The sequence below is a fragment of the Polypterus senegalus genome, chromosome 4 (assembly GCF_016835505.1).
Source record: "Polypterus senegalus isolate Bchr_013 chromosome 4, ASM1683550v1, whole genome shotgun sequence".
Lineage (NCBI taxonomy): Eukaryota > Metazoa > Chordata > Cladistia > Polypteriformes > Polypteridae > Polypterus > Polypterus senegalus.
In genome coordinates, this window is record NC_053157.1 from 79,940,168 (window position 1) to 79,968,127 (window position 27,960).

At 40.0% G+C, this 27,960-nt stretch overlaps 1 protein-coding gene across 1 annotated transcript in view; it reads left to right on the forward strand.

Annotated features, from left to right (window-relative positions):
* The window catches only part of zdhhc2 (zinc finger DHHC-type palmitoyltransferase 2), a 249,563-nt gene that overhangs the window by 99,767 nt on the left and 121,836 nt on the right, over positions 1-27,960 (forward strand). Inside the window, exons 2-3 of the mRNA XM_039750921.1 lie at positions 5,525-5,551; positions 14,962-15,056. Coding sequence (XP_039606855.1) covers positions 5,525-5,551; positions 14,962-15,056 — 122 coding nt within the window. The remainder of the gene's footprint in view (positions 1-5,524; positions 5,552-14,961; positions 15,057-27,960) is intronic.

Sequence of the window (27,960 nt, forward strand, 5' to 3'; positions counted from 1 at the left end):
CATGGGAAAAAAATCAAAACACAGCTTCCAACAGTATTTACTATTAGGAGACATATTTTTTGTTTAAGTACTGATCACATTATTTATCATATAAGAAGCTAAAGTGCTATGAATTTATGATAACTGTGTAATGGTGACAGGTTTCTGCCATCTTCCAATTTTAGGTTTTACTTGGTAAAGTGGGCATATATTTCTTGTAAAATAAAAGTGATTGCTGTTTTCTACCTTCATTATGTTGTCAGTGCTGTGATCTCTGGTCAAGATTATAAAAGTGAGAACAACAGTTATTGCAGTGAGCAACCAAGAATATGTGTGGTTTTTATTTTTATTTTTTTAAGCATGCTTGATAAAATACTGAAAGGGGATCCCCAGATGGAAAGAGGTTAGAGAGGCAGGGGCATCACCAAAGTGACACAGTGAAGAGGACAGTCCTATGTGAGGTCCTCAGAGAATGGAAATAGGCATGTAAAAGTAGAGGCATCTGTACAGCCCTGGTATAGAGATGGTAGACTTGGTCATGTATGGTACCACTAAAGGCAGGGCCTTCATTGCAGGAGACAGAGAATGAGAGAGGGAGGGTGGCGACTGGGCAGAAAGTGTCCACACAGATGTTGGAGGTGCTTGAACCTCTACTTATAGTGAGAATGGAACCAAGAAGCCTTGGCAGGACTGTAGAAGATGTGTAGGTCACTAAAGTGCACAAAGTCCTAAAGACAAACATGAAACAATGCTGGCCAGGAGACTGCCTGAAAGACCAGTCCCTTCAGTGGCTACTGGGAACTTATCTGTAGTGCAAGGATACCTGGGGCTGCTAGAGAAGGTTCTAGTCTGTTTTCCAAGAAGGGCCACCCCGACCCCAAAAGTGATCCTGGAGTTTGCCATCAATGACCTCAGATATAGGCTTAAAGTTATCTAAAGGAAGGAAGAGATGATTTGAGTACAGAGTTAGGAGGAAATTGTCAATTTCAAGAGTTTACTTTTATTTTAACTTTTGTTTTTGATTTTTTTTTTTCCCCAGATAAATGACATCTGATGACGACGTCATTCTGTACTTTTCTGTCCGGCATGTTAGCTGAGATTGTTATTTGTTGAACTGTGCATCCCACTGTCTCATCATTCATTAACACATCTGCTAGTCCCGTCCTGCACTAGAAGGGATGTTAGAAACGCATGTGAAGCACTCAAGAAATGTAGGTCACATAATAAAAATCTGCATACAGTGCTGATGTTAGGCATTACATAGGCAACACCTTTATCTGTCACGTCCGAAATGTATCTTTAAGCTATATAATTTCCAGGGTCTGCTTACACACATCACACGTCAAGGTCCCACCCTAGAGATCACTCACATTAGAAGGGTGATTACCTTGCATCTTTGTGACATCTTTAATGCTTAATGTATATGGTCTGCTATGTATGGCTTTGTACATTATGTTTCTTATTTCTACTGGCTTTGTTGTTCACCTGTTGTCACAAACGTGCGATTAGGAGGGAACTGAGTGGACCAAGCGGAGGCAATTACCTGCCAGGCCAGGGTTCACTAAACCTACCTCTGTTATTCTCTGCAGGCCAAATGCAGGAAAACCTGCTTGAGTCAACATCAATGACATCACCTCCGGTGGCCCAGACTGATGTCACTTCCAGTTCTGGTGCCTCAGACTGATGTCACTTCTGGTTCCTGTGCCCAGACTGTCATCACTTCCGGCTCCGACCTTAGATGATTTCACTTCCGGTTTCGGCTTAGAAGGCCGCCTTCTTCTCTATGCTTGATCAGTTCAGTCTTGGAACTCAAAGAGAACACTACTACCTTCATTTGAATACCCATTTGCAGCCAGGAACAATATAAGGGTGGCTGCCCCAAACCTTTTTCATTTGTTGAGACTCCTTCTTTCACACTGTAAATGCCTTTAGGCTTCTTTGTTTATTTCAGTTTACAACGAAGCACGTCCAGTAAATCAGGCAAGAAAGCTTAGACTTGTCTTATGTGTACGTGCCAAGTTATTTAAACTCTCTGCAGCCGCACTCTACATGGTGGAGTTCCCATACACAGCGTGGAGAAGATGCCATGTTTGCCATATCGTTAAGGGTGTGGCTATACAGTCTGGTCCATAAGTATTTGGCCAGTAAAAACAATTTTCATAATATTGGTCACCACAATGGATATAAAATAAAGCAATCATTATGTGTTAGAAGTGTAGACTTTCAGCTTTAATTTAACAGGCTTACCAAAAATATTGTATGAGCCACTTAGGAATGATAGACACCTTTATACATAGTCCCCCAGGGGCTTAAAAGTATTTGGACAAACTAACAATTGATCATTCTAATATTTGGTTGAAACACCTTTACAGTCAATGACTGCCTGAAGTCTGTAACCCCAGGCCAGAAAAAAAAGAACATCTTGTCACTATCCAAATACTTATGGACATGACTATATGCGCATGTGTGGTTTTGTTGGCCATCTTTTCGTATTTTATCATCGTTCATAATTTGCTTGAGAAAACGTATTCTCTATCAAAATATTTTCATGACTTTTTTGATTTTTGGATTTGACTTATCTTTTTCAGTCTGCCAGTTTTAATTGCTGATTTCTTCGACTGCCTAACTTGTGTATCTGTTCTGAGCTATTTGGTCCTTTTTATGAGCGGTGTTTGGTGTGATGCCTCTTTGGCAGTGGGAAGTTAAATCAACATCATGAGAGAGAATGGAGAAGAGAAAGGGAGAGAATACCCTTGTGCAGAGCAATATTCTGTTTTATAAACTTTATGTGTCAAATTCTGAGCATGTGTCTCTACTTTTGAACCACTTAGTCCAGAGCCTGAATGGCAAAGGCCAATACCGGACAGGGTATGAGTCCATCACAGGCCAGGTTCTTGTTGCACACACCCATACATAGTCACACTTGGCCAATTTCAAGTCACTAAACATCCTTCTATATAAAAGCGGTCGGGTGTCCTTCCGTCCCGTGAGTGCTACGCAGGCGCGAAGTTTCACACACGCCCGTCCATTTTGCAATGCACGATGGGATTTGTAGTTTCGTTTTTCCAGGTAAAAGATGATTTTCTACTCCAGACTGTGCAATATCTTCTTCTTTCTTTATTACTATATAAAAGCGGTCGGGATTGTCCTTCCGTCCCGTGAGTGGAAAGCGTAGTGGTATTCCGCTTATCACAGACTTACTACTTGCAGCTTGCGGCAAGCGACATGATGTGAGCAGAGTTCTGGTGCTCCCATTGTTCCCTTGCTTTTGTGCGCGATGCGCTGGAAAAATAGATAAAATGATGTCTCTGGAAATAATTAATGTTGATGGAGTACAAATGCCTCACCGCGTAGTAAATATCAGGGGGGTTCAAAAGGCGTCCTCAATATAGAAAAAACGTTTACATTTCATCACAAAAATAACAGAAACTACGAGTATTAAAGTAATACCGCTCAAATGAAATATAACCAAATTAATGAGTTTGTATAAAATATCAAATTGATCTACATATTGAATTGCCTTAAGAAGTGGTCAACTTAAAAGTCGGGTCAGCCTAGTATATTACTATATGATGTGTGAGGAAAATGGGAGATGCAGCAGAAAAATCCACATGGACATAGTGCTGTAACTGCCTTCAGAAAAAGGCAGAGATATTTCCTTTCAATAAGGAATCGGGAGATTAAATATTATTGAGAAACCAAGCAAAGTCTTTAACCAAAAAGTCCTGTCTTTTGTCAAAGCCTAACAGAATCCAAAAAGCGAAGTCAAAAAGAAAAAGCTGGGTGAACTGGGTAAAAAGATCAAAAGCAAAGCATATAACGTACAGTTATCTAATCTCGAACACCAGAAAGTGTCCAGAGCTGACCTTTGTACACTTAACAGCTAATAACACACACAGCAGGGCACCAATAGCTTTGCCGAAGCAGCCCATACAACAAAACTGCACGAAAGTGTCAAAAAATAACATTTAATAATTAATAACTTCTGAAAGAAGCCTTTCTAACAAAAAAAAAAAACAAACATTAAAATTGAATTCTTTGGGTTAAAACCCCAATAATTTCATTTAAACACTTAACAGTTTGAACGCATAGATAGAATGAGAATGTTTCCACACAAACTATGACTGAGCTAATGTGAAGCAGAGCTGCTTAGCTGAGAAACTTATCAAAAGTCTGAGCATGTTACTTCAAATAAACTAAATCATAGTAATGCAGCATTTCACCTAATGATTTATTACTACCTAATGGCAACAAATTTGTTCCCTTATATACGTTTTGAAGAGGAGCTGCCAACTCAGAAAAACTGCACAAGGCAGAAATCAGAGTATAGATGTAAAGAGGAAAGCTAATGATAAAAAGATAAAATCATCCATCCATCCATTTCCTGAGTACTCTTCATCCAGTTTAATGCTGCAGGGTGCAGCTCCCTATTCCTAGCCGCACTGGGTGAAAGGCAGCTAAAAACTCTTGACAGAGTGCCAGTGTGTCAGTTTATATGATGACTTGATTCAGTTCACTCTTTTGTAGCACTGTTCTCTGTTCTCAGCAGTCTTGTTTATTGCTTATGACAAGGGTCTGATATGAATGTGGCCTCAAGACGATGACAGGGCCAGAATTCAAACCCAGACCCCTGGAGCCGTGAGGCTGTAGAGCTCTACCCTTACATTGCCTTGCCAGACTGTTTGAATCAAAAAGCCAATTATAACATGACACGATGTACTGGAGTAACTTACTGTGTATAGAGATGCCTTAAATCATAGTGATAAACGAGAGTGGCAGCTTAATGTGTCAGCTCACATTATGGAAGTGAGTGTTACAGTGCCATTTTTATCTGACACAATTTTTGCCTTAGTAATTCATTTTCACTGCATATATTACTTTTCTCACAAACCCCTGGCAGTGTGTTGCAGTGCCCTGTGGGTTTGCAAACGTCTATCGATATTGAAAACAATCATACCCACAGTGTACTGTTTATGTATAAAAACAGAAGCAAGAGGCATAATGCATTTTTTTTCATTGTGATGTACTGCTGAGCCTTACAGCTTTATAATATAGAAGGTGTGAAATTCATTCACATCAACCATTTACATTTCTTTGCTTAGCAGACACTTTTATCCAAAGTGACTTACTAAACAGATCAACATAATCAAGTAATATCAGTCTGGAGCACTGTTTTGGGGAAAAAGGGTACAAAATTAATCATCACAAGCAAAAATCTAAGAACAAATACAAGTCCCAGATTTACAAGACCTAACAGCCAATATCATTTATTGCCGTGTCATATATCTGCCGTGTGTAGTGCTCCTACTACACCGAGAATGCAGAATTGGATGAACTCTTTTTGAAAGTAAGAGAAGGCAATCTTTAGTGTGAAGGTTGAAGATGATTTGTAGCAATATTTGAATGAAAATGGAAAAAAAATAATTGCAAAAGGTTATATATAGATTTTGTGCACTAAGCCATATTTGTTAGCTCAAAGTGCGTATTATTCACTGTTCCCTGTGAAAGTGGAAACATAATCATATGTTTTTGTTTTTTTTTTCAGAATCCATGGGGAATATTGGAGAAAAAGGTGAGAAACAGTCAAGATGCTGAGCTATAAAGTCTCTACCAGTAGGTGCTTAAGCTGACTCATCATGATAAATTATACTGTAGCTGCAATCTCTTTCCTGAATTGCCTGGGAAGCATGTCTCATTTACCACGATTGGTGTCCATGCCAAGTTTTAAGATGCTAAGAAATATTTGTTTACCGTACTATTATTGAGTCAACAAGACGTAAGTCTAAAAGCTCTCTGTAGATAAAATGAAAAATGCCTCACGGAAAGTGCTCCATTATTAGTGTGATTTAGATATGTTTGTCTTCCATTTCTGAATATTTTATTGCTGCCTGTAACAATAAAGCAATTTACCATTTAATTTACTAATATAAGTGCACTTTAAATGAAGGTTGCAGATTTGTGTATTGTATATTGCATTGGATGTGCTCTTTCTGTTTAATTATTTTAAATAATTTAACAGGACAGAGTGAAATAATATTCAGATTTTTAATATTCCAAATTTAGTGTTCCTTATTTATTAATAATTCAGATATTTTATGTGAGACATTTGATTATCAAGAAGAATAATGAAAAAGAACAAAAACCATCTTATACAGCTAGTGAAAGTACAAATTAAGTAATGTTTTAATTTAGGTTCAGATTAATTAGGAAAAAGTTATTGGATTAAAATTACCCAAAAACAGTTTATGTTAAATTTTAGTAATATGACCAAAATCAAAAGAAAAATTTTCTTCATCACACATTTTTCCTGAACGTATCTAAAAGAAGACCTGTTCTTTTCTTGCCAATGTTATTCCAAAGTGGAGAATATGCTAGTCAAAAGGCTTTTATTTTTAAAAGCACCAGCATATGAAGATAAGGACAATGCAGGGAGCATGAACACAGGAAAAGACCCCCCCGGCCCCCCATCTAAAAATATAAAAGAAAAATCCTAATAAGAATCACAAATCAAAGGGACCCTAAAACTGATCTGTGGCCCTTGCCCTAACTTCACAGGTTTGAATTTCAGTTTTTTTGGTCATTTTAATTTGTTTTGTCTTCTTTTGTAATTTACCCCCCAAAGTTTTTCATACTTTGTCTCTTTGTCTCTCGTTCATCCGAGTTCAAGTCAATTAGGGCTCTCAGAAGTTTCCTTAATTTGATCTGCACTTATCTGAGAGTCTTATTTAAGACACCGTCTGCCAAAGACAACTTGCTTTGACATTAACATACTTGTGCAGCTTTTATTTTTGGCTCCCCTTTTTGTATATTTGTACAATTAAGTGGATAGGACTGGTGAGCTTTGTTGGGCTGAATGGCCTGCTATAGATTGTTCTAAAAATACACACACACATACACATATATATATATATATATATATATATATATATATATATATATATATATAGTAGGGAAAAGTCAAGCAAAATGACACCTTTTATTGGCTAACTAAAAAAATTACAATATGCAAACTTTCGAGGCAACTCAGGCAAGATGTAATTTACATATTTTGTAAAAGAAAAAAAAGGTTTGGGAAGGCCCCACCATATACTAAAAAAGCAGACTGAAAATAACAAACATGTCTTTACAGAACGGAGTTCAAAAGTGAACTGGTTAACAATTAGGTTTCTTGGGTATATATATATTGTGACAGATGTCCAGGGACCTTGCCCCACCAGGATGCCGGAAGAAGGGAAGGACCGGGAAAAGGGCAGTATCTTCCCCTGACCTGGATTATATGGGGGCTACAGAACTTGGGAGCTCAACCCTATGGAGGGACGAGGACACCACCAGGGTGTGCCTGGACAGCTCTGGAACTGTGGTCTGCAGCACTTCTGCCACACCCGGAAGTGCTGCCAGAAGAGGAGCTCAACTCGCTTGCAGCACTTCCACCATGCCTGGAAGTGCTGCCGGATGCTAATTAGGGAGCCCCTGGACACTTCCGGGTGCTGTATAAAAGAGGCCACCTCACTCCACTCAACGGCCGGAGTCGGGTGGAATAGGGCGGAGCTTGTGAGGGAGGAGTTGGAGGCAGCAGAAGAGAGAGCGAATAAGGACCTTTATTGTGGTATTTTGGTGCAGTGTGGTGGAGGTTTTAAATAAACATGTGTTTTGGGACATTCTGTGTATGCCTGTTTGTATCCGGGTCCAAATCCTCCACAATATATATATATATTGCAGAAGAAGGAAGATGAGGAGTTTTGGGGTCTGGAAAGAGGAAGTGATGTCTGTAGAGGTGGGTTCTGGACTGAATAGGACGTCACCATATGATGCTGGAAATGATCTCAGGAAATGAGGGAGGAACGGGCCGGTGGTACTGGGAGATTGGTTCAGTTAGTCTGCAGAGGGACAAAAGGAGAGAGTATTAGAATGCAGCGCCAACCGTTGGTCCGGCTGAGAAGATACACTATTTCAGCTTGTAAACGTTCTCCCAAGAGCATATATATATATATATATATATATATATATATATATATATATATAATTGTAGACTTTATAGACTGAGAGTTTCACTTTTCAAGTGGCATTTGTAATTTAAGCACTAATAAAATTGTAAGTAAAATTCTAAACGTAAATGTTGTAGTCAGGAAATCCCTCTCAATCAAACATTATCAGCTAGTGGAACAATAAAATTGTAACTCAAGTACCCTGCAAAGTAAATGGCAATGAATATTTCTTTACTTGTGTATCAGTGTGAAAGCAAATCAAAAAATCTTTAAGTGCTGCGAATCAGAATCAAAGCCCAAAACAGCTATTTTTCTCCAAAAAAAGAGAGGGAAAGGGGTTAGGAGCATGCGCTGATACAGTGTGTCGCTGCACCCTTAAAGCTTTCTCAAAATATGTATAAAACTTTTTTTTCTTGTTTCCTTATCCCTGATTAGTCTCACTAAATTACTGAATTTCTTTATTTTTGAGCCCTCACATGCATGCCTAAGTTATTACATTTTCTTTACATCAGTCCGTATTCTTCTCACCTTGACCTTTACTATGTACTGTACATGCCTAGATTTTGCAGAATTTTATGAGCCCAAGCTTCTGTGCATGTATTCATTAGAGATTAAATGTTCTTCTTACTCCAGTTGCTCTTTTGCCTTGACAGTCAATCCCACAAAACAATTAACAGAAGATGCATCTGATAAGCATCTTCTTCAGATACATGTTAATAATAATGTTGCATTATTAGCAAGTAAACAATGTGCTAGGTGGTAAAGTTCAAAGTTTCCAAACTTCATATTCAGAAATTTTATTCCTCAATCTTAGAAAACCAGTGGTTTCCAAGGACAGATCAATGGGCCCCAGTGGCTGCAGGATTCTGTTCTAATTAGTTTACCAATCACTGATTCGCTGTACCTCTAACACAGTGTTTCCCAAACTCGGTCCTGGGGACCCACTGTGGTTGCAGGTTTTTGTTCCAACCGGATTCCTAATCAACAACAACAACAACATTTATTTATATAGCACATTTTCATACAAACAGTAGCTCAAAGTGCTTTACATAATAAAGAGTAGAAAAATAAAAGACACAATAAGAAAACAAAATAAGTCAACATTAACTAACATAGAATAAGAGTAAGGTCCAATAGCCAGGGGGGACAGAAAAAAGAAAAAAACTCCAGATGGCTGGAGTGACAGTGACAACACCTGATAACACTGAGCTCATTTAATTAGCTGGTATTTTTTTTTTTTTTCTTTTATTCGACATTTAGAAAAGCACAGCAGCATGATTTTTATATTTATAGGACATTTATATACTGTATATTTCCGCTTTTGCTATAGATTTAAACGCTTAACTCTCTTTTGTTGATTTCATTATAAACTGCTCAAAAAAATTAAAGGAACACTTTGAAAACACATCAGATCTCAATAGGAAAAAGAAATCCTCCTGGATATCTATACTGATATAGACTGGGTAATGTGATAGGAACGAAAGGATGCCACATCGTTTGATGGAAATGAAAATGATCAACCTACAGAGCCCTGAATTCAAAGACGCCCCAAAAATCAGAGTGAAAAAATGATATGGCAGGCTAGTCCATTTAGCCAAAATTTAATTGCAGCAACTCAAAATTGTACGCAGCACTTTGTATGGCCCCTGTGTTCTTGTATACATGCCTGACAACATCGGTGCATGCTCCTAATGAGATGACAGATGGTGTTGTGGGGGATCTCCTCCCAGATCTGGACCAGGGCATCACTGAGCTCCTTGGCAGTCTGAGGTGCAACCTGGTGGCATTGGATGGACCAAAACATAATGTCCCAGAGGTGTTCTATTGGATTTAGGTCAGGAAAGTGTGGTGGCCAGTCAATGGTATCAATTCCTTCATCCTCCAGGAACTGCCTGCATACTCTCACCACATGAGGCCAGGAATTGTCGTGCACCAGGAGCCACTGTACCAGCATAGGGTCTGACAATGGGTCCAAGGATTTCATCCTGATACCTAATGGCAGCCAAGGTGCCTTTGTCAAGCCTGTAGTGGTCTGTGCGACCCTCCATGGATATGCCTCCCCGACAATCATTAACCCACCACCAAACTGCTCATGCTGAATGATGTTACAGGCAGCATAATGTTCTCCATGGCTTCTCCAGACCCTTTCACTTCTGTCACGTGCTCAGGGTAAACCTGCTCTCATCTGTAAAAAGCACAGGGCACCAGTGGTGCATCTGCCAATTCTGGTATTCTATGGCGAATGCCAATCGAGCTGCATGCTGCTGGGCAGTGAGCTCAGGGCCCATTAGAGGACATGGGGCCCTTGGGTCACCCTCATGAAGTCTTTCTGGTTGTTTGGTCAGAGACATTCACACCAGTGGCCTGCTGGAGGTCATTTTGTAGGGCTCTGGCAGTGCTCATCCTGTTCCTCCTTGCCCAAAGGAGCAGATACTGGTCCTGCTGATGGGTTATGGACCTTCTATGGCTCTCTCCAGCTCTCCTAGAGTAACTGCTTGTCTCCTAGAATCTCCTCCATGCCCTTGAGACTGTGCAGGGAGACACAGCAAACCTTCTGGCAATGACACGTATTGATGTGCCATCCTGGAGAAGTTGCACTACCTGTGCAACCTCTGTATGGTCCAGGTATCGCCTTGTGCTACCAGTAGTGACACTGACTGTAGCCAAATGCAAAACTAGTGAAGAAACAGTCAGAAAAGATGAGGAGGGAAAAATGTCAGTTGCCTCCACCTGTTAAACCATTCCTGTTTTGGGGGTCATCTCATTGTTGCCCCTCTAGTGCTTCTGTTGTTAATTTCATTAACACCACAGCAGCTGAAACTGATTAACAACCCCCTCTGCTACTTAACTGACCAGATTAATATCCCATAAGTTTCATTGACTTTATGCTATACTCTGATTAAAAAGTGTTCCTTTAATTCTTTTGAGCAGTATACTTTGCCCTTTCTCTGTGCAGTTTTTCCCTGTTCGTTGTATCTTAATAATGACAATTTAAAATGAGCAGATCAGACACGCTGGCAAAACACTGAATAATCAAAGGCTGCAACTACTTTAGAGTCAGACCCACTAATTAGTGAATAATGGATTAACACCTAGAAAAGTTGAATGAAAATCAAAATGAAAATATTGTTAAAAAGAAAAAAAAATACATTATTCCTATATAACTGCTTGGTACATTTTAATATTTTTTTTTAGCAAACTTAGTTTTCTAATTTCTGTGTTGTTCCCTAAACACAGAACTTGGGAAATATCAGTTCACTTAGTTAGCCCAGGAGTTCAATTAAAAACAGAAGCCGGTTGGAACAAAAACCTGCAGCCACAGGGGATCCCCAAGACCAAGTTTGGGAAGCACTGCTCTAACAGATCTCATTATCGAATTAGATGGACCAGCATTTTTTCTTCACATAGAGAACCACAGCAAAACAGAATAAGTTACCAAGTTAAGTGGTAGACATTTTCTTGTATTCTGCATTGAGAAATGGCAATAGTGTGAGATTTACATTAACGAGAAATTTAATAAAATTTTTACTTCCTAAATCTCTTTTGTCCATTTCCTGGGAAGTTTTCTCCTTTTCTTGTAGCCTAACAACAATAATTCACAATGAGTGAAGCAGACAGTGGGGTACATGTTTATTGATTGAATTGTTCTATGTTACTGTCTTTATATAATATAAAATGTACTTTATTCAGTAGAAGGTAATATGAGGTGTAATTCAACTTTTCCACTGCTCCTTATCAGAAGTTTTAAGTTCAGATGCTAGTAATATTCTAAATATTTTTGCAATTGTTACTGTCTTTTAAATCTGTCCTTTCCTAAACTCTTCAGCCCTCATTCCCACTTCAAACAGTCTTTGACTAACATATGCACAAGACTGTGTTGGATTTGAATGACAGTCGGGTGACCGTCTGTGTGGTGATTGCATTTGCTCTTCATATTTAAGCCGTTTTTTTACTGGCTAACTCATTTTTACTCTCATATTCAAAACACATCATGACTGACAACTTAAAATTGCCCTGGCCTGAGTGAATGTGTGTACAAATGTACCCTGTTAGGATGGGACTTCTCGTCTATGTTTGGTTCTGGCCCCCCTTAGTTATTCTGTAACTGGATAAAGTGGAGCTGGATGTGAGCTGACGAGTGAAAAAATTTGTAGTCCAAATGTCAACAGCTGAATAATGGTACTGCATCACTAGAAAGGAAAATTTGAAGCACTTTCTTGATATAAAAATCATTAATTTTTGCACCATTTTCTTCTTTTAAAAATGCGTGTACTCCAGACGCGAGCCTAACATATTGTTGTATTTCTTTACATGTTGAAAGAAAATGCAAAGTTGGAAGACAGGTCATTGTCTTTTAAAAAGTAAAAATGATCCTGCTTCATAAAGCAATAGATTATACTCCAACACAATTTGTAACACAGTTACAGCCTCACTTTCCGATATGTCACAGTTACAAAATGTAACTTTATCACAACTAAAGCAATTGAAAAAATGATAAATTTTCAATAGAAAGCCTAGCATTATTTCAACCATTCAGACATTCAGTTTATTTTATTTCAAAAAATGCCCTTCTCTTGGATTAATTTTAATTAAAAGATAGTGCAGAAATCGTAGACATTACTTCTGCTATAAATAGATCAGCTATGAAGGGTATCCAGAGCTGGGATACACTGATAATCTGGTGGGGCAGGCCTCTGTTAATACACTTACAATAATAGCTTCTGGCTTTTTGCATTAAGGAATTAAAGGAAGTAAGTCTCATGAGGAATACAGTTCATTTCAACTGATTTGAATCTACTTAGAAATTAAATTATATTTCAGATGTATGTAGTTTTTATATTTTATACTAAATACTAAACTTAACTTATCCATTTATTTTCTGCCTGATCCATTTTAGGGAGCCACAGCACAATACATGAGAAAGTTTACTCTCCTTTAGAAGTGTAATTAATGTTACATGTTGTTAGAACAAAAAGGACGAGAGGGCCAAAAAAGCTTTGGGGTAGCCACCCCGTATATTGTGGTTCGCTGCTGGTCAGGCAAAGAAAAGCAAATTTCAATTGAATTCAAGATTGAACTGATGTGTAGGTGACAAAATGGCAGCTCTAAAGTTAGGCAGAGGAAATGAGGTCATCATGGCTGGAACCAGAAGTGATGTCGTCAGGGCCGGAGCCAGAAGTGACATAGTTGGCTCCAGAACCGGAAGTGATGTCGTCGGGGCTAGGTGGGATTTCCCGTGACTGGTCTGCAGGGAAAAAAAGAAAGGGTTAATGACCTCCGCCCTTCTCTGGTCCATAATGGAATTACCCTCATTCGAGCCGTTTAGCTGCCTCCCATTGTCACATGTGTGACAATGTTTAGAACCTAACGTTCAGGGCCCAGCACGGATTGTAGCATGAGTACCATAACAGGTTTCAGTGCAGTATGCACAATGAGGGTCCTCTTTTAGTGGAAAGACCAGCCGAGAGTCTTATGGGCAGCACATGTTTTAGGATAGCATTCATTCCTGCCTTCAGCTGTCCAGGTATAATCTCTAATCCAAATGTAAATCCATCAGGCATGATGCGGGCTCAATCAAATCAGTCAAACATAGCTTTAAAAATGTCATAATATTAAATTCATCATTTAAAGAAATCTTCATCGTTATAAGAAAGTAGGGAGTTTCAGGTAGTATTTCTACTATGCTTTGCGATGTTGATAGGCTGGCACCCTATCGTAGTCATAAAGTAATCACAATCATTTGGAATAATGCCACAAGAAACATACATATAATTTAATTATATTTTATAAATTAGTAATGTTCACCCTCACTAGGGCAGCATGTGCTCAAAATCAGGGGAATACAGGGACAGTCCTGTCAGCGCGTCATGTTTCAGCCAGGGTTCCTCCCCTGAAAATACTTGTTTCATGCAATTTTTATTAATTTTGATGCCTTTTATTTCAGTACGTTAATGTTGCTTTTGTGATTATGTGCATTATTCTTTGTTTTTGATCTTGGCTATAAGCTGTCTGTGTTATGTTTCATGTGTTTTGTGGGTGGTCCCCCATCAATCAGGTCCACCTGCCAATCACCACCAGGAACCTCCCTTCTCCCCAATAAACCTGGTGGCTTTTCCACAGTTCCTGGTGGTTCATTCTGAATGTACTTGGGCATTTTGGTGAGTTTATGTTTCTTCTGTGCTTTTTGATATCTCTGGATTTTTGACCATCTGGCCTGTGTTGTGATCTTGCATTGGGTTTGTGATTTTTGGGATTATTGTCTACGTAAAACCTTTATTGTTTTTGAGCTCAACAGAGCTTCTCTGCTTCACAGAGCATTTATGTGTAAATAAAACCTTTTTATTTTTATGATTGTTACTAGCCGGGTTTGATGGACAAGTTGGCATTTTTGGAAGTGTTTGGGACAACGTTCTTTGGAATTATTGGGATTTTTGTACTTTGGGACTTGTAAATCCACGAAACAGTGCAGATGTGATATGATTCAACACAGTGAAAAGAGGTCTTTGTAGCTTTGTAGCTCTGTTCACTTGAATGGCATAAAGTTCCAACCAATTTTCATGCCATTCAGTCAGTGGACTATTTCATAAAATATATATATATTACTTTTTTTAAACTTAAGTGTTTCAAATGAGCCATGTTTCTATGACCTAATATCTCTGAAATTTACTTTTTTACTGTTATATTTTGACATAATATTTATTGATTAAGTCATATAGAATATTTATAAACGTTTCAGAATTTCAGATTCATATTTTTAAATGATATTTCTTTTTGTATAATAAAATGTTCAGTTTCTCCAACATAAATTAATATTTCACATTTTAACATATTTAATAAATGTTTAGCACTAATGTGACTTTTTAGGCAAGTGAAGTAAATGTTTTGTTATATAATAATGAATCCTTGTGTATCTTTATTTAAATTAGATCATTAAACTTCATTGGTGTCATCCTAAGGGTACATGGAAATTAATTGGTTGATCTGTTATCTGTTACAGTTGTTTGCCTGCTAGCTTATCATGTTTTCTTCATCATGTTTGCCTGGGCATACTGGAAAACAATTTTCACAAAGCCGATGAATCCATCTAAAGAGGTATGTTCAGATTTTTGACTATGCTAGATAATCATATCATATAAAATTGAATTTGTCATAATGTTTTGAGAACTTAGAATGAAAATTATTATTGTACTTATATGGAATACTAGCAAAATACCCGCGCTTCGCAGCGGGTAGCAATGAAAAAGAAAAGGAATCATTTTGAAAATAACGTAACCTGATTGTCAATGTAATTGTTTTGTCACTGTTGTGAGTGATGAGTGTTGTTGTCTCATATATATATATATATATATATATGTATATATTTACACACACACATAAACATATATATATATATATACATATCTATACATATACACATATATACATACATATATATATCTACATATATACACACACATACATGCATACACACACAACTATATAAACATATATATACATATACATACATATCTACATATATACACACACAGCTATTTCGTATCCCGCTCTTACGTGCAATAACAAATCAAATCATTCAGTTGTCTTTGCTCATATGTCATTTTAGAGCTGGACGCCTGGCATCTTTTTTTGGCCACAAGTTCGTTTCTGTTTGGTGTGAGGTTCTGTGTTGTGGAGATTCTCAGGATGGACTGCAGGTGCTCATCAGTGAGGCGACTCCTGTGTGCTGTTTTGTTAGTCTTCATGACTGAGAAGAGCTTCTCACACAGATATGTGCTACCAAACATGCACAAGGTTCGAGCCGCATGTAGACGGACTTTTTTTGTTCTTCAAAGTCACCAAAGCGCCGTGCAAACTCAGTGCGCAATAACTCTAGCTTCGCAATAACTTGCAGCATCATAAGGTAGACTTGATTAACGCTTAAGCAAGGCAGGTGAAGCGCTGCATTATGGGATCTGTAGTTTATTGTGTTACCAGCGCTTCATATACCCGGGCCATTAATAACAATAATACAGTATATAAAATGATCTCGGGCCGGATATAATTACACGCCGGGCCGGATGTGGCCTGTGGCCCTTGAGTTTTACACATATGGACTAAATAGAACTTGAAAAGATATATTTTTTCAAATGTGATCGCGCAATTCAGATAGAGTTGACGCGACTACAGCCTGCATGCCTCAATAAGTCATCCTCCCTCGCTCTTACTTTTTTACCGTTCATCTAATGAATACACTGAGTATGGCTTTACCAAAACAATCATTGATGGCGAATAAAGTGTCCATTATTCGAGTATGTAGATCGGAATATATATATACATATATATATATACCCGCGTATCGCAGCAGAGAAGTAGTGTGTTAAAAAAGCTAGAAAAAGAAAAGGGAACATTTTAAAAATAACGTAACATGACTGTCAATATACAGTATTTGTTTTGTGAGTGTTACTGAGTGTTGCTGTCATCAAGGATTTGATTATCATTATTTCTTTCAATCAGGTTCGTATTTGTAGGATGTGTTGTGTTCAAGTTACATTCCGTGTTTGTCAATCGTTGTAAAGATGACAGGTTTCATTCATCGATTCGTTTCTTACTGCATCAATAAACAGCTCGTCTTCTTCTTTATCTGAGACCTGACACACTGCATGCACGTTTTTTACACTGTCTTCCTTTAGCGGGACATTGACTTTTTCCACCGTGTTTTTTGTTTCCGCAGTAGCTGGATTTATGAATATGCTTATCAGACGCTTCATATTTTTGCTGCCTTTTCAATTGTGTAATTCGGTTTTTGTTCAGCGCTCTTTGGAACTGTTGCCTTTTATCTGTGCACTGCGTCAGTTCACGTGAGCCGCTCGGTGTACATGCATCGAAGGTTCCCAGCTGTGCTGGTGCCATCTCGTGCTATGTCCATGGCTGTATTTAATGTTACCTTAGTCCTGGCACTTAAAACTTTCTCTCGCAGTTTCGCTGAGTTTGTGTCAAACACCACCCTGACCATCTCATCTTCCTCTCCATTAGCACAGTCCTTCACCCGTGAATATTTATCCGTGGCAGTTTGCTATTGGATTGCCGCTGACGGACGGCCTTATATGGGCAGGCACTAAATTACAAACGCCAGCGGCAGCCTGTCTATGAACTTAATTTAAAGTGTAGGTTTACATCGTGCTTTGTTTTGTGAAGTAGCAGAACTCATGAATATGGTTGTATATGTCACTCGCTCACTTCTTATTGTTTCGCTGCCTTCTCAATTATATAATGCATGTTTTCTTCAGCGCATTTTTGAGGTCTTCCTGGTTTTCTATGTACTGCGTGATTACGTGGGAGGCGTGATGATGTCACACGAAACTCCGCCCTCACGGCGTTGAAGCTCATCTCCATTACAGTAAATGGAGAAAAACTGCTTCCAGTTATGACCATTACGCGTAGAATTTCGATATAAAACCTGCCCAACTTTTGTAAGGAAGCTGTAAGGAATTAACCTGCCAAATTTCAGCCTTCTACCTACACGGGAAGTTGGAGAATTAGTGATGAGTCAGTGAGTGAGTGAGTGAGTGAGTGAGTGAGTGAGTGAGTGAGGGCTTTGCCTTTTATTAGTATAGATCTACAGTTAGCAGATTAACATGTCTATGTAGCTCTCATATTTAACTACTTTTCCATTTCTATGTTAGATACACACCCAGGGCATTCTTTAAGAAAATCAGAAAGGTTGTCTTAAGCCAGGGCCATGTGATGGACTGGTGGGTCCTGCAGTGGTGTGACTCCATATCTAGGACTGATTTTGGTCTTGCACCCAGTGCTGCTGGGACAGGCTCTGGCTCTCCTTGACCCTTAATAGGACAAACAGTTTTCAGAATGTGTTGCGTCTGACATAAGGATCAATGCTGGGAATCACACCATGGAAAAGTCTTCCACTCACAGTTCTGCCTGAAAGCCACAACAGTGACAAAATAACCACATCAACAACACAAATCAAACATGGCACAGATACTTTTTATACTAAACTTGTCTTAAAGAATATTTCAGCATGCAAATCCACAAACAGGCTCTGTTGGGAGACCTAAGATAAAAGTCAACAGAGATCAACACAGCAGTTTGCTGAGGTGCACTTGATGCTCTGGCTGTTATCTTCTCCAGATGCTGTAGGAGTGTACAGAAGTTTAGAGTGTTGAAGGTTATGGGGAGCTGCAATTCCAAAGTCCCAGGGCTTGGCAGATGTGGCACTCCAACTTGTTTAGGGTCCAGCAGTTGTGGGATTTCAACATACCAGGGTGTGGTAACACTTTTTGTAACATTAGGATTATATTATTTTGATTAGATAAACCAACCAATATCTAACATTAGTTTTGCCTATCCTTTCTTAGATGTCAGTTTCTCTGTCTTTCTCCCAGGAGTGCTTATGCATTGCTTTCTCATATATTTATGCAACATAAGAAGAAAAAAAAGGCAAGCAAAGCATAACAAAAAGAAAAAGCAAACATCCATCCATCTTCCAACCAACTGAATCCGAACACAGGGCCACGGAGATCCGCCGGAGCCAATCCCAGCCAACACAGGGCAGGAACCAATCCTAGGCAGGGTGCCAACCCACCACAGGACACACACAAACACACCAGGGCCAATTTAGAATCACCAATCCACCTAACCTGCATGTCTTTGGACTGTGGGAGGAAACCGGAGCGCCCGGAGGAAACCCACCCAGACACGGGGAGAACCGGGAAGGGAACCCGGGTCTCCTAACTGCGATGCAGCAGCGCTACCCACTGCGCCACCCAAAAGCAAACATGATGATTTTAATAATAATACTCAAAAATAGAAACATACACTCACCTAAAGGATTATTAGGAACACCATACTAATACAGTGTTTGACCCCCTTTCGCCTTCAGAACTGCCTTAATTCTACGTGGCATTGATTCAACAAGGTGCTGAAAGCATTCTTAAGAAATGTTGGCCCATATTGATAGGATAGCATCTTGCAGTTGATGGAGATTTGTAGGATGCACATCCAGGGCACGAAGCTCCCGTTCCACCACATCCCAAAGATGCTCTATTGGGTTGAGATCTGGTGACTGTGGGGGCCATTTTAGTACAGTGAACTCATTGTCATGTTCAAGAAACCAATTTGAAATGATTCGAGCTTTGTGACATGGTGCATTATCCTGCTGGAAGTAGCCATCAGAGGATGGGTAGATGGTGGTCATGAAGGGATGGACATGGTCAGAAACAATGCTCAGGAAGCCTGTGGCATTTAAACGATGCCCAATTGGCACTAAGGGGCCTAAAGTGTGCCAAGAAAACATCCCCCACACCATTACACCACCACCAGTCTGCACAGTGGCAACAAGGCATGATGGATCCATGTTCTCATTCTGTTTACGCCAAATTCTGACTCTACCATTTGAATGTCTCAACAAAAATCGAGACTCATCAGACCAGACAACATTTTTCCAGTCTTCAACTGTCCAATTTTGGTGAGCTCGTGCAAATTGTAGCCTCTTTTTCTTTTTGTAGTGGAGATGAGTGGTACCCGGTGGGGTCTTCTGCTGTTGTAGCCCATCCGCCTCAAGGTTGTGCGTGTTGTGGCTTCACAAATGCTTTGCTGCATACCTCGGTTGTAACGAGTGGTTATTTCAGTCAAAGTTGCTCTTCTATCAGCTTGAATCAGTCGGCCCATTCTCCTCTGACCTCTAGCATTAACAAGGCATTTTCGCCCACAGGACTGCCGCATACTGGATGTTTTTCCCTTTTCACACCATTCTTTGTAAACCCTAGAAATGGTTGTGCGTGAAAATCCCAGTAACTGAGCAGATTGTGAAATACTCAGACCGGCCCGTCTGGCACCAACAACCATGTCACGCTCAAAATTGCTTAAATCACCTTTCTTTCCTATTCTGACATTCAGTTTGCAGTTCAGGAGATTGTCTTGACCAGGACCACACCCCTAAATGCATTGAAGCAACTGCCATGTGATTGGTTGATTAGATAATTGCATTAATGAGAAATTGAACAGGTGTTCCTAATAATCCTTTAGGTGAGTGTATATGAGCAAGCTATTTATATGAGTGCAAATCTCATTCAATACGTGGACTGCAGTAACACACTGAAAATCATTCATTTTCAATGCTGCCTTGACAAATGATGATGAGCTGTACTCTTTTATCAGTAATTAATGCCGTTCTCCATTTTTGTCTTCTTGGAGACTACATTTTATTTAACCATCAGCAGCTTTAAATGAGCTGGAAGAGACTGAAAACCTTAAAGGGGGACAAAACGTTTTATGAATTGTGGAGTTTGTAAAGTTCTTGCGTTTTTAATAGTCACCAGGAGAATACTCAGGGAGATTAACTGAGTTCATGTGCGCAGTTCATTATACAGTACATCTCCATTTTAGTAATCCTGAGCCAAAATCAAAGTGAAAATTCATTAACCTTAAATAAATGTAAGCATCTAAAGAGTCAATACTGAACATTACAGGGGACAGTTCCACTTTGTGGCATATTGACTCATTATAAACCTTGTTGGCCTGTGTTAATATCATTATTATATCTATCGCTTGAGCTTATTGTAATTTGTGGTTTTTCCTCCAAAATACTCATTTGTGACATTACCTAAAATGCAATAAAATCCTATTTACTGTGCATGTATTTGTATGTGTCAGGATTATATTTCAGAAAAGCATTATTGAAATGAATACATTAAAAAAAAGCCCAGTGTTTCTATCACTTACAAGATGAAGCAGTGTTTTTTCAACATTGAATTTTTAAGACTGAAAAGATGGAAGCTTGTTAGGGGGTGTAAATTGATATTTTAATATCTTTCAATATTGTTTTATGACAGAAAACACCTTTGCAGAGTAACAGTCCCTGTTATAAACGAACACAGCAGCACACTCAACTGATATCACCACTTGGCCAACCTCTTCCTTGCCTAGTGTAAATTAGCCTTAAATGTTAGATGCAATTTCTTTATTTTTAATTGAGGGCATTTCCTTAATCATTCAGTGGGATGAGTTTAAGAAAAAAAAGTGAGAATTCGTAGAAGAAAAATCACTAGAATAATGAGTAAATACATATTTCTAAGCTCCATGACTTAAATGAGGTAGGAGACAACAAATTTTATTGTACTTTTACAAACTCAAGCTAAGGAACAAAAGTCCAAAATATGACCAAACCAAAAGAAAGCAAAACATTTTAGCTGAACTGAAGATCAAGAAATCTCATAGAAAGAAAAGACAAACAAGGGTTCCATGATTTGAAAATGAGAAAGGCTTTCTGCAGGTATACATCTATTTCTTTATGTTGTGTACTTTACTTTTATGAAGAAAACAAAACTTAAACGTCCTGAATAGAGGTAGTGATTGACATAACTGAATAAAGTCAGTTATAGAAAATTAAATTTAAAAAAAGCCCCTTTTTATAATCCATTTTGATTTTGTGCTGGTTATAATCCATCCATTCATTTCCTAGATTAAATTTTATTTTTTATTTTACCCTTTACCATTTAGCTCCTTTTTTAAGACTGCAGGTTTACATGGTAGGATGGAGAAAGAAGCTGTCATGTCAAAGATTCCTAGTGAAAATGTTTTTTTAAGTTCTTTTCTCACTTAAATATTGCTTTCTTCCTAATTGCTGTTTATTTATCTTGTTATTTAAAATTGTATTTGAAAATAGCAAGTGCTAAAGCTGCTCTAAGCTTTTTGAGAGCTTTCAGTTTTACATGTGAGCTGATGAAGATGTTTGGTTAAATGCTGTCAGTGTTCATTCTGTCTCCATGGTAACACATTCTTTTTGTCAGGCCCTTATAATAATGTTATGTGATTAATAAAAATAAAGTTTTTTATGTAAAAACACATAGCAATTATGCTGCTTACAACAAAAAATATTTCTGCCTGACATTTTCTCTGAAGCTGCTATCTACGAGTGAGGACACCACTCACTGGAACTCCATAAAGCTCAACTTGAGTTTAAATCTTCATTACTATCACTACCTGAATTTTCATTGTCTGAACAATCATTTGAGGCAAGATAAACTAAATCCCCCAGGAACATATGGCTCGTGGCTTTCATCAAGGGTCCCTTCATCAGACTGGCCAACCCAGCACTGACTCAGCTGTAGAATGGCCAGTAGCAGGGAGGCATCTCGTTGGCTGAGGTCTCCAGGACGCAGTCTGTGTCTAGCTTGTGTCTGACCTCTTTCCTATAATCTAGATGTGGTTCTGCAATTAGCTGATTAACAGATATTGTTGTTTTTCATTTATGTTAATTAGTTTCTACTTTGTTTTTGATTTATTTGAAAGCAATATGTATCCTCTGTGGCATGCGGCTGGGGGTGGTACCCAGCCGGGACGCCTGAGAGGACCGGAGGAGGGCTTACGCCTCCTCCAGTCCACAAGGGGGTGACCGCCCTGGTTTGCGTTGGGGACCACGGGTGCAGGACTTGGAAGCTCAACCCTATAGGGGCCCGTGGTTACTGCCAGGGGGCGCCCTGGACCTCAGCGCTTCTGCCACACCCAGAAGTGCTAGGGGGAAAAAGAACAGGGACACCTGGAGTGCTTCCAGGTGCGCAGCCGGCACTTCCGCCACACAGGGGAGTGTCGGCGGAGGAATGGCGGGAAGCACCTGGAGCCCATCCGGGCATGTATAAAAGGGGCCGCCTCCCTCTATATGATGACTGGAGTCGGGCAGAAGTGGACAAGAGTCATGCTGGAGAGGAGTGGAGGCGGCCTGAAGAAGGGAGGCACTGGAGAGAGAGGCCTGGACTTAGGGGGATTGGTGCTGGAGGCACTGGGTTGTGAACCGAACTTGTAAATAGTATTAGTAATAAATGTGTGTGTTGGGTGACCAAACGTTGTCCGTCTGTCTGTCTCATTCCACACCTCATATGTGATAGTTCTGTATTTAGTGTAATCTACTATATTCTTGTAATTTGCCTTGAGAGCTGTCACAGCACTCTGTGGCTGACAAGGTCCACTGGCAGCATTGTTGAAACAATGAATTGAAAGAGTAGAATAGTCTATAAGAGGGTTCAGAGAAATTGTTGGAAACAAACTGAGGATATACTGTTATGAAATAAACCATGCAAGGATGTGGCAATTTAGAATGCAGTTAGGTCTAAGACTGGATTTAGGAAAACATTATAAAAAGGGTCAAAACAGGTCAAAGAGATCAAACAGGAAGAACATGAAGTATAAAGATTTGAGACACTTCAAATGAAAGATTAACCAAGCCAGTTTTGAGAATTGTAACAAGAAGTTAATGTTCCTAGATATTAAAGCAATTAAGACAAACAGATACAGAGTTGCAACCCAAAAGAAGTTAGATGAAGACCAAGTAATTCCAGTTACCAGGCAACTACAGTAGATGATGATGTTATGTGCACACTCAGGTATACAACATTTATTGTGAGAGCAAAAAGAGACCTGGGAGATGAAAGTCAAGAACCCCAAAACATAGTCAGATAGGCAAGGGTTGAAACTACAAAGACAAAAATAAGCCGAGCACAAATCTGGGGAGAGAATCAAAGAAAGAATTTGTTTTGAAAATAAAAGCAAAGTCAAAAACCAAAATCAACCTCTGTACTTGTTTTTTTTGAATGACTAGAATATGTTAATTTATCCACCAAGGGATAAACCTGCATGTAAACATCTTAGGTGCGACAGATTGACAACTAGACAACATTGCATAAATGTAAAAAACAGTGTAACGTTAATAGATATTAACATTGTTTAAAATGACACAGAGGATAAAATGAACAACGTAATCCATTCCTCTACAAAGAAATAATAAAAAGATCCAAACAAAATCTATTCTAATAAAAGGCAAAGCCCTCACTGACTCATTCATCACTAATTCTCCAACTTCAGCCGGGTGTTTTGGGGTTCAAGACAGGGCCTCACATATCACAATATATATATATTTTTATAGGCAATACTGGCACGCATACTATACTGAATCACATAATGACAAATTTGCACTCAAATCATATGTATGATGATTTTGCTCCTGCTTTTCTCCATTTACATTCTCTATTATTATTTCTCATTGCATACTGATGGAGATTAATGCCAAATGCCAGTGTGATGCATTTTGCCTATATTAGTTCTATTGTAGATTATACACGTAACAACAAATCTGATTAATTTGCATTACATTTTTTTACAAAAGCCTTAGCTTTTTGCATGAGCCAAGGCCACCTGCATATTGATATTACGTCCACAGTACCAATAAACAGTAAGCGTTATGTACTTCTTGTGACGTGTTGCATGCACAATCTTTAAAAAGACCTAAATAAATGAAAAAGGTACATTATGTGATGTGACCAAACCACAACGAAAACAGCCAGAAGTGCCACAGACCGGTATTGAATTTTATAGTGCATGCTGTGCCCCACTTGTAGGGATGTGGTAATAAAAGAACTGGGGACTTTTTTTTGAATGATTAAACGTGATTAAGTCTTCAGTGGATTTTTACTGTTTAGCTCGTAATATAATGAGGTAATTCTGAATTGTGATTCATAGCCATTTTAAATCAACTTTTAATTGTTTTTTTATCACATTTAGTAAAAGTGTGAGTGCTTGTAAGTGTGACATTATTGTCCGGTTGACTACAGAACTGAGACAGCAATTCACATTTGGGTATCACCATAACGTCAATGGCAGCGCTTGGTGATGAGATTTGGAAGTGAAGCTCATCCATGAAAGCCTGCTATGGAAGTAGACGATCAGAAAGTTGAATTTTTTTTTTAAATCCAACAAAAAAAAATTATTGTTTTTTTTCTCTTCCTATTTTTTTTTTTTGCTATTTGCTACATGTCCTCACTCTCAAGTCATGGAAAATACTTCATAATGCTTGAAAGTGGACGTATTTAGTAAATTCTTTTGTTTTCAAATTTGGACACCAGCATCTTCACCTCCATTTTAAAACACAAGAACAGGCTAGATATTTTTTTCAATGTGTCATTTTAGAACACAACTTCATGTGGCAAATTAATAAATACCATAATTGTGAAACAACTTGACAATGACCCAGTTTATCCTTTAAGTAAAACTGCCGCCTGACTACTCCAGACACCTGAATTTGAACCGTTGCCTACTCACTGCCTTTGTACAGGTTTATTATTCTTCTAGCAGCCATTCTGCTTGTGTATGTGTGCTCTGGGATGGACTGGTAATCCATTCCAAGCTGCTGTCTACCATCCGCCTAAAGATATTGGTCCTATCACCCTGTGATCATGGAATAAGTCTAGATGGATCAACACAACAACTAAAAATCTTTTTCTCTTTACTTTCATTGACATTCAAGATTTTTTAAAGGAAATTATTATGATGAAATATGTTAGATTTTACATTGCATAACTGCTTCCCTTAAAAAAAGCAGTTTTATAATCTGTAACATTAACTAATGAAATAGTTTTTAGACCTGATCTGCTTTAAACCATATAAAAAATGAAAGTACTGTAAAAGCAGCCACTAATTAATATTCTTTACAAGAGCAGGTCAAGAGCTGTTGTATTGAAGTAGATGAATATATTCATCACAAATACACAGCTTTAAGATGAGGTCGTGAAAATAAAGGCACTTCTGTTCGCTTTATTGTAAGCTTTGACCTTTTGCTCTGTTGCTATCAATTCAAAGCGGCATTTCAAGCGCATTCCTTTCCTAAGTCTGCGATATTTTATATCACCTTTGCTTCAAGATTTTTATCTACTAATTCAGCAAAGGATTGTTTTTCCCCTGTTATTGAAATGCCCATGCCTCATTTGGCACAATATTTTTGAAAAGTCCCAGTCCTGGTATGGATATTCCAATAAAAAAGAAAATTAAAGCAAATGTCTTGGTAATTATCCCTCTTTTTACTGAATCAGACAGCAGCATCAACCAGCAAACTAAAAAATAAAGAATAGGGAGAGTTCCATCCATCCATCCATCCATTCTCTTCCGCTTATCCGAGGTCGGGTCGCGGGGGCAGCAGCTTAAGCAGAGAGGCCCAGACTTCCCTCTCCCCGGCCACTTCTTCCAGCTCTTCCGGGAGAATCCCAAGGCGTTCCCAGGCCAGCCGGGAGACATAGTCCCTCCAGCGTGTCCTGGGTCTTCCCCGGGGCCTCCTCCCGGTTGGACGTGCCCGGAACACCTCACCAGGGAGGCGTCCAGGAGGCATCCTGATCAGATGCCCGAGCCACCTCATCTGACTCCTTTCGATGCGGAGGAGCAGCGGCTCTACTCTGAGCCCCTCCCGGATGACTGAGCTTCTCACCCTATCTTTAAGGGAAAGCCCAGACACCCTGCGGAGGAAACTCATTTCAGCCGCTTGTATTCGCGATCTCGTTCTTTCGGTCACTACCCATAGCTCATGACCATAGGTGAGGGTAGGAGCGTAGATCGACTGGTAAATTGAGAGCTTTGCCTTACGGCTCAGCTCCTTTTCACCACGACAGACCGATGCAGAGCCCGCATCACTGCGGATGCCGCACCGATCCGCCTGTCGATCTCACGCTCCATTCTTCCCTCACTCGTGAACAAGACCCCGAGATACTTGAACTCCTCCACTTGGGGCAGGATCTCTCCCCCAACCCTGAGAGGGCACTCCACCCTTTTCCGGCTGAGGACCATGCTCTCGGATTTGGAGGTGCTGATTCTCATCCCAGCCGCTTCACACTCAGCTGCGAACCGATCCAGAGAGCTGAAGATCACGGCCTGATGAAGCAAACAGGACAACATCATCTGCAAAAGCAGTGACCCAATCCTGAGTCCACCAAACCGACCCCTTCAACACCCTGGCTGCGCCTAGAAATTCTGTCCATAAAAGTTATGAACAGAATCGGTGACAAAGGGCAGCCCTGGCGGAGTCCAACTCTCACTGGAAACGGGCTCGACTTACTGCCGGCAATGCGGACCAAGCTCTGACACCGGTTGTACAGAGACCGAACAGCTCTTATCAGGGGGTCCGGTACCCCATACTCCCGAGCACCCCCACAGGATTCCCGAGGGACACGGTCGAATGCCTTTTCCAAGTCCACAAAACACATGTAGACCGGTCGGGCAAACTCCCATGCACCCTCCAGGACTCTGCTAAGGGTGAAGAGCTGGTCCACTGTTCGCGACCAGGACTAAAACCACACTGTTCCTCCTGAATCCGAGGTTCACTATCCGGCGGACCCTCCTCTCCAGAACCCCGAATAGACTTTTCCAGGGAGGCTGAGGAGTGTGATCCTTCTATTGTTGGACCACACCCTCCGGTCCCCCTTTTTAAAGAGGGGGACCACCCCCCCGGTCTGCCAATCCAGAGGCACTGTCCCGATGTCCATGCGATGTTGCAGAGACGTGTCAACCAAGACAGTCCTACAACATCCAGAGCCTTAAGGAACTCGGTATCTCATCCACCCCGGGCCCTGCCACCAAGGAGTTTTTTGACCACCTCGGTGACTTCAGTCCCAGAGATGGGAGAGCCCACCTCAGAGTCCCCAGGCTCTGTTTCCTCATTGGAAGGCATGTTAGTGGGATTGAGGAGGTCTTGAAGTACTCCTCCCACCGACCCACAACGCCCGAAGTCGAGGTCAGCAGCGCACCATCCCCACTATATACGGTGTTGACACTGCACTGCTTCCCTCCTGAGACGCGGACGGTGGACCAGAATCTCCTCGAAGCCGTCCAAAGTCGCTCTCCATGGCCTCTCCAAACTCCTCCCATGCCCGAGTTTTGCCTCAGCAACAACCGGCCGCGTTCGCTTGGCCTGCGGTACCTATCAGCTGCCTCCAGAGACCCACAGGACAAAAAGTCCTATAGGACTCCTTCTTCAGCTTGACGGCATCCCACCGCCGTGTCCACCAACGGGTTCGGGATTGCCGCCACGACAGGCACCGACCACCTTGCGGCCACAGCTCCGGTCAGCCGCCTCAACAATAGAGGCACGGAACATGGCCCATTCGACTCAATGTCCCCACCTCCCTCGGGGCGTGGTTGAAGTTCTGCCGAGGTGGGAGTTGAAGCTACTTCTGACAGGGGACTC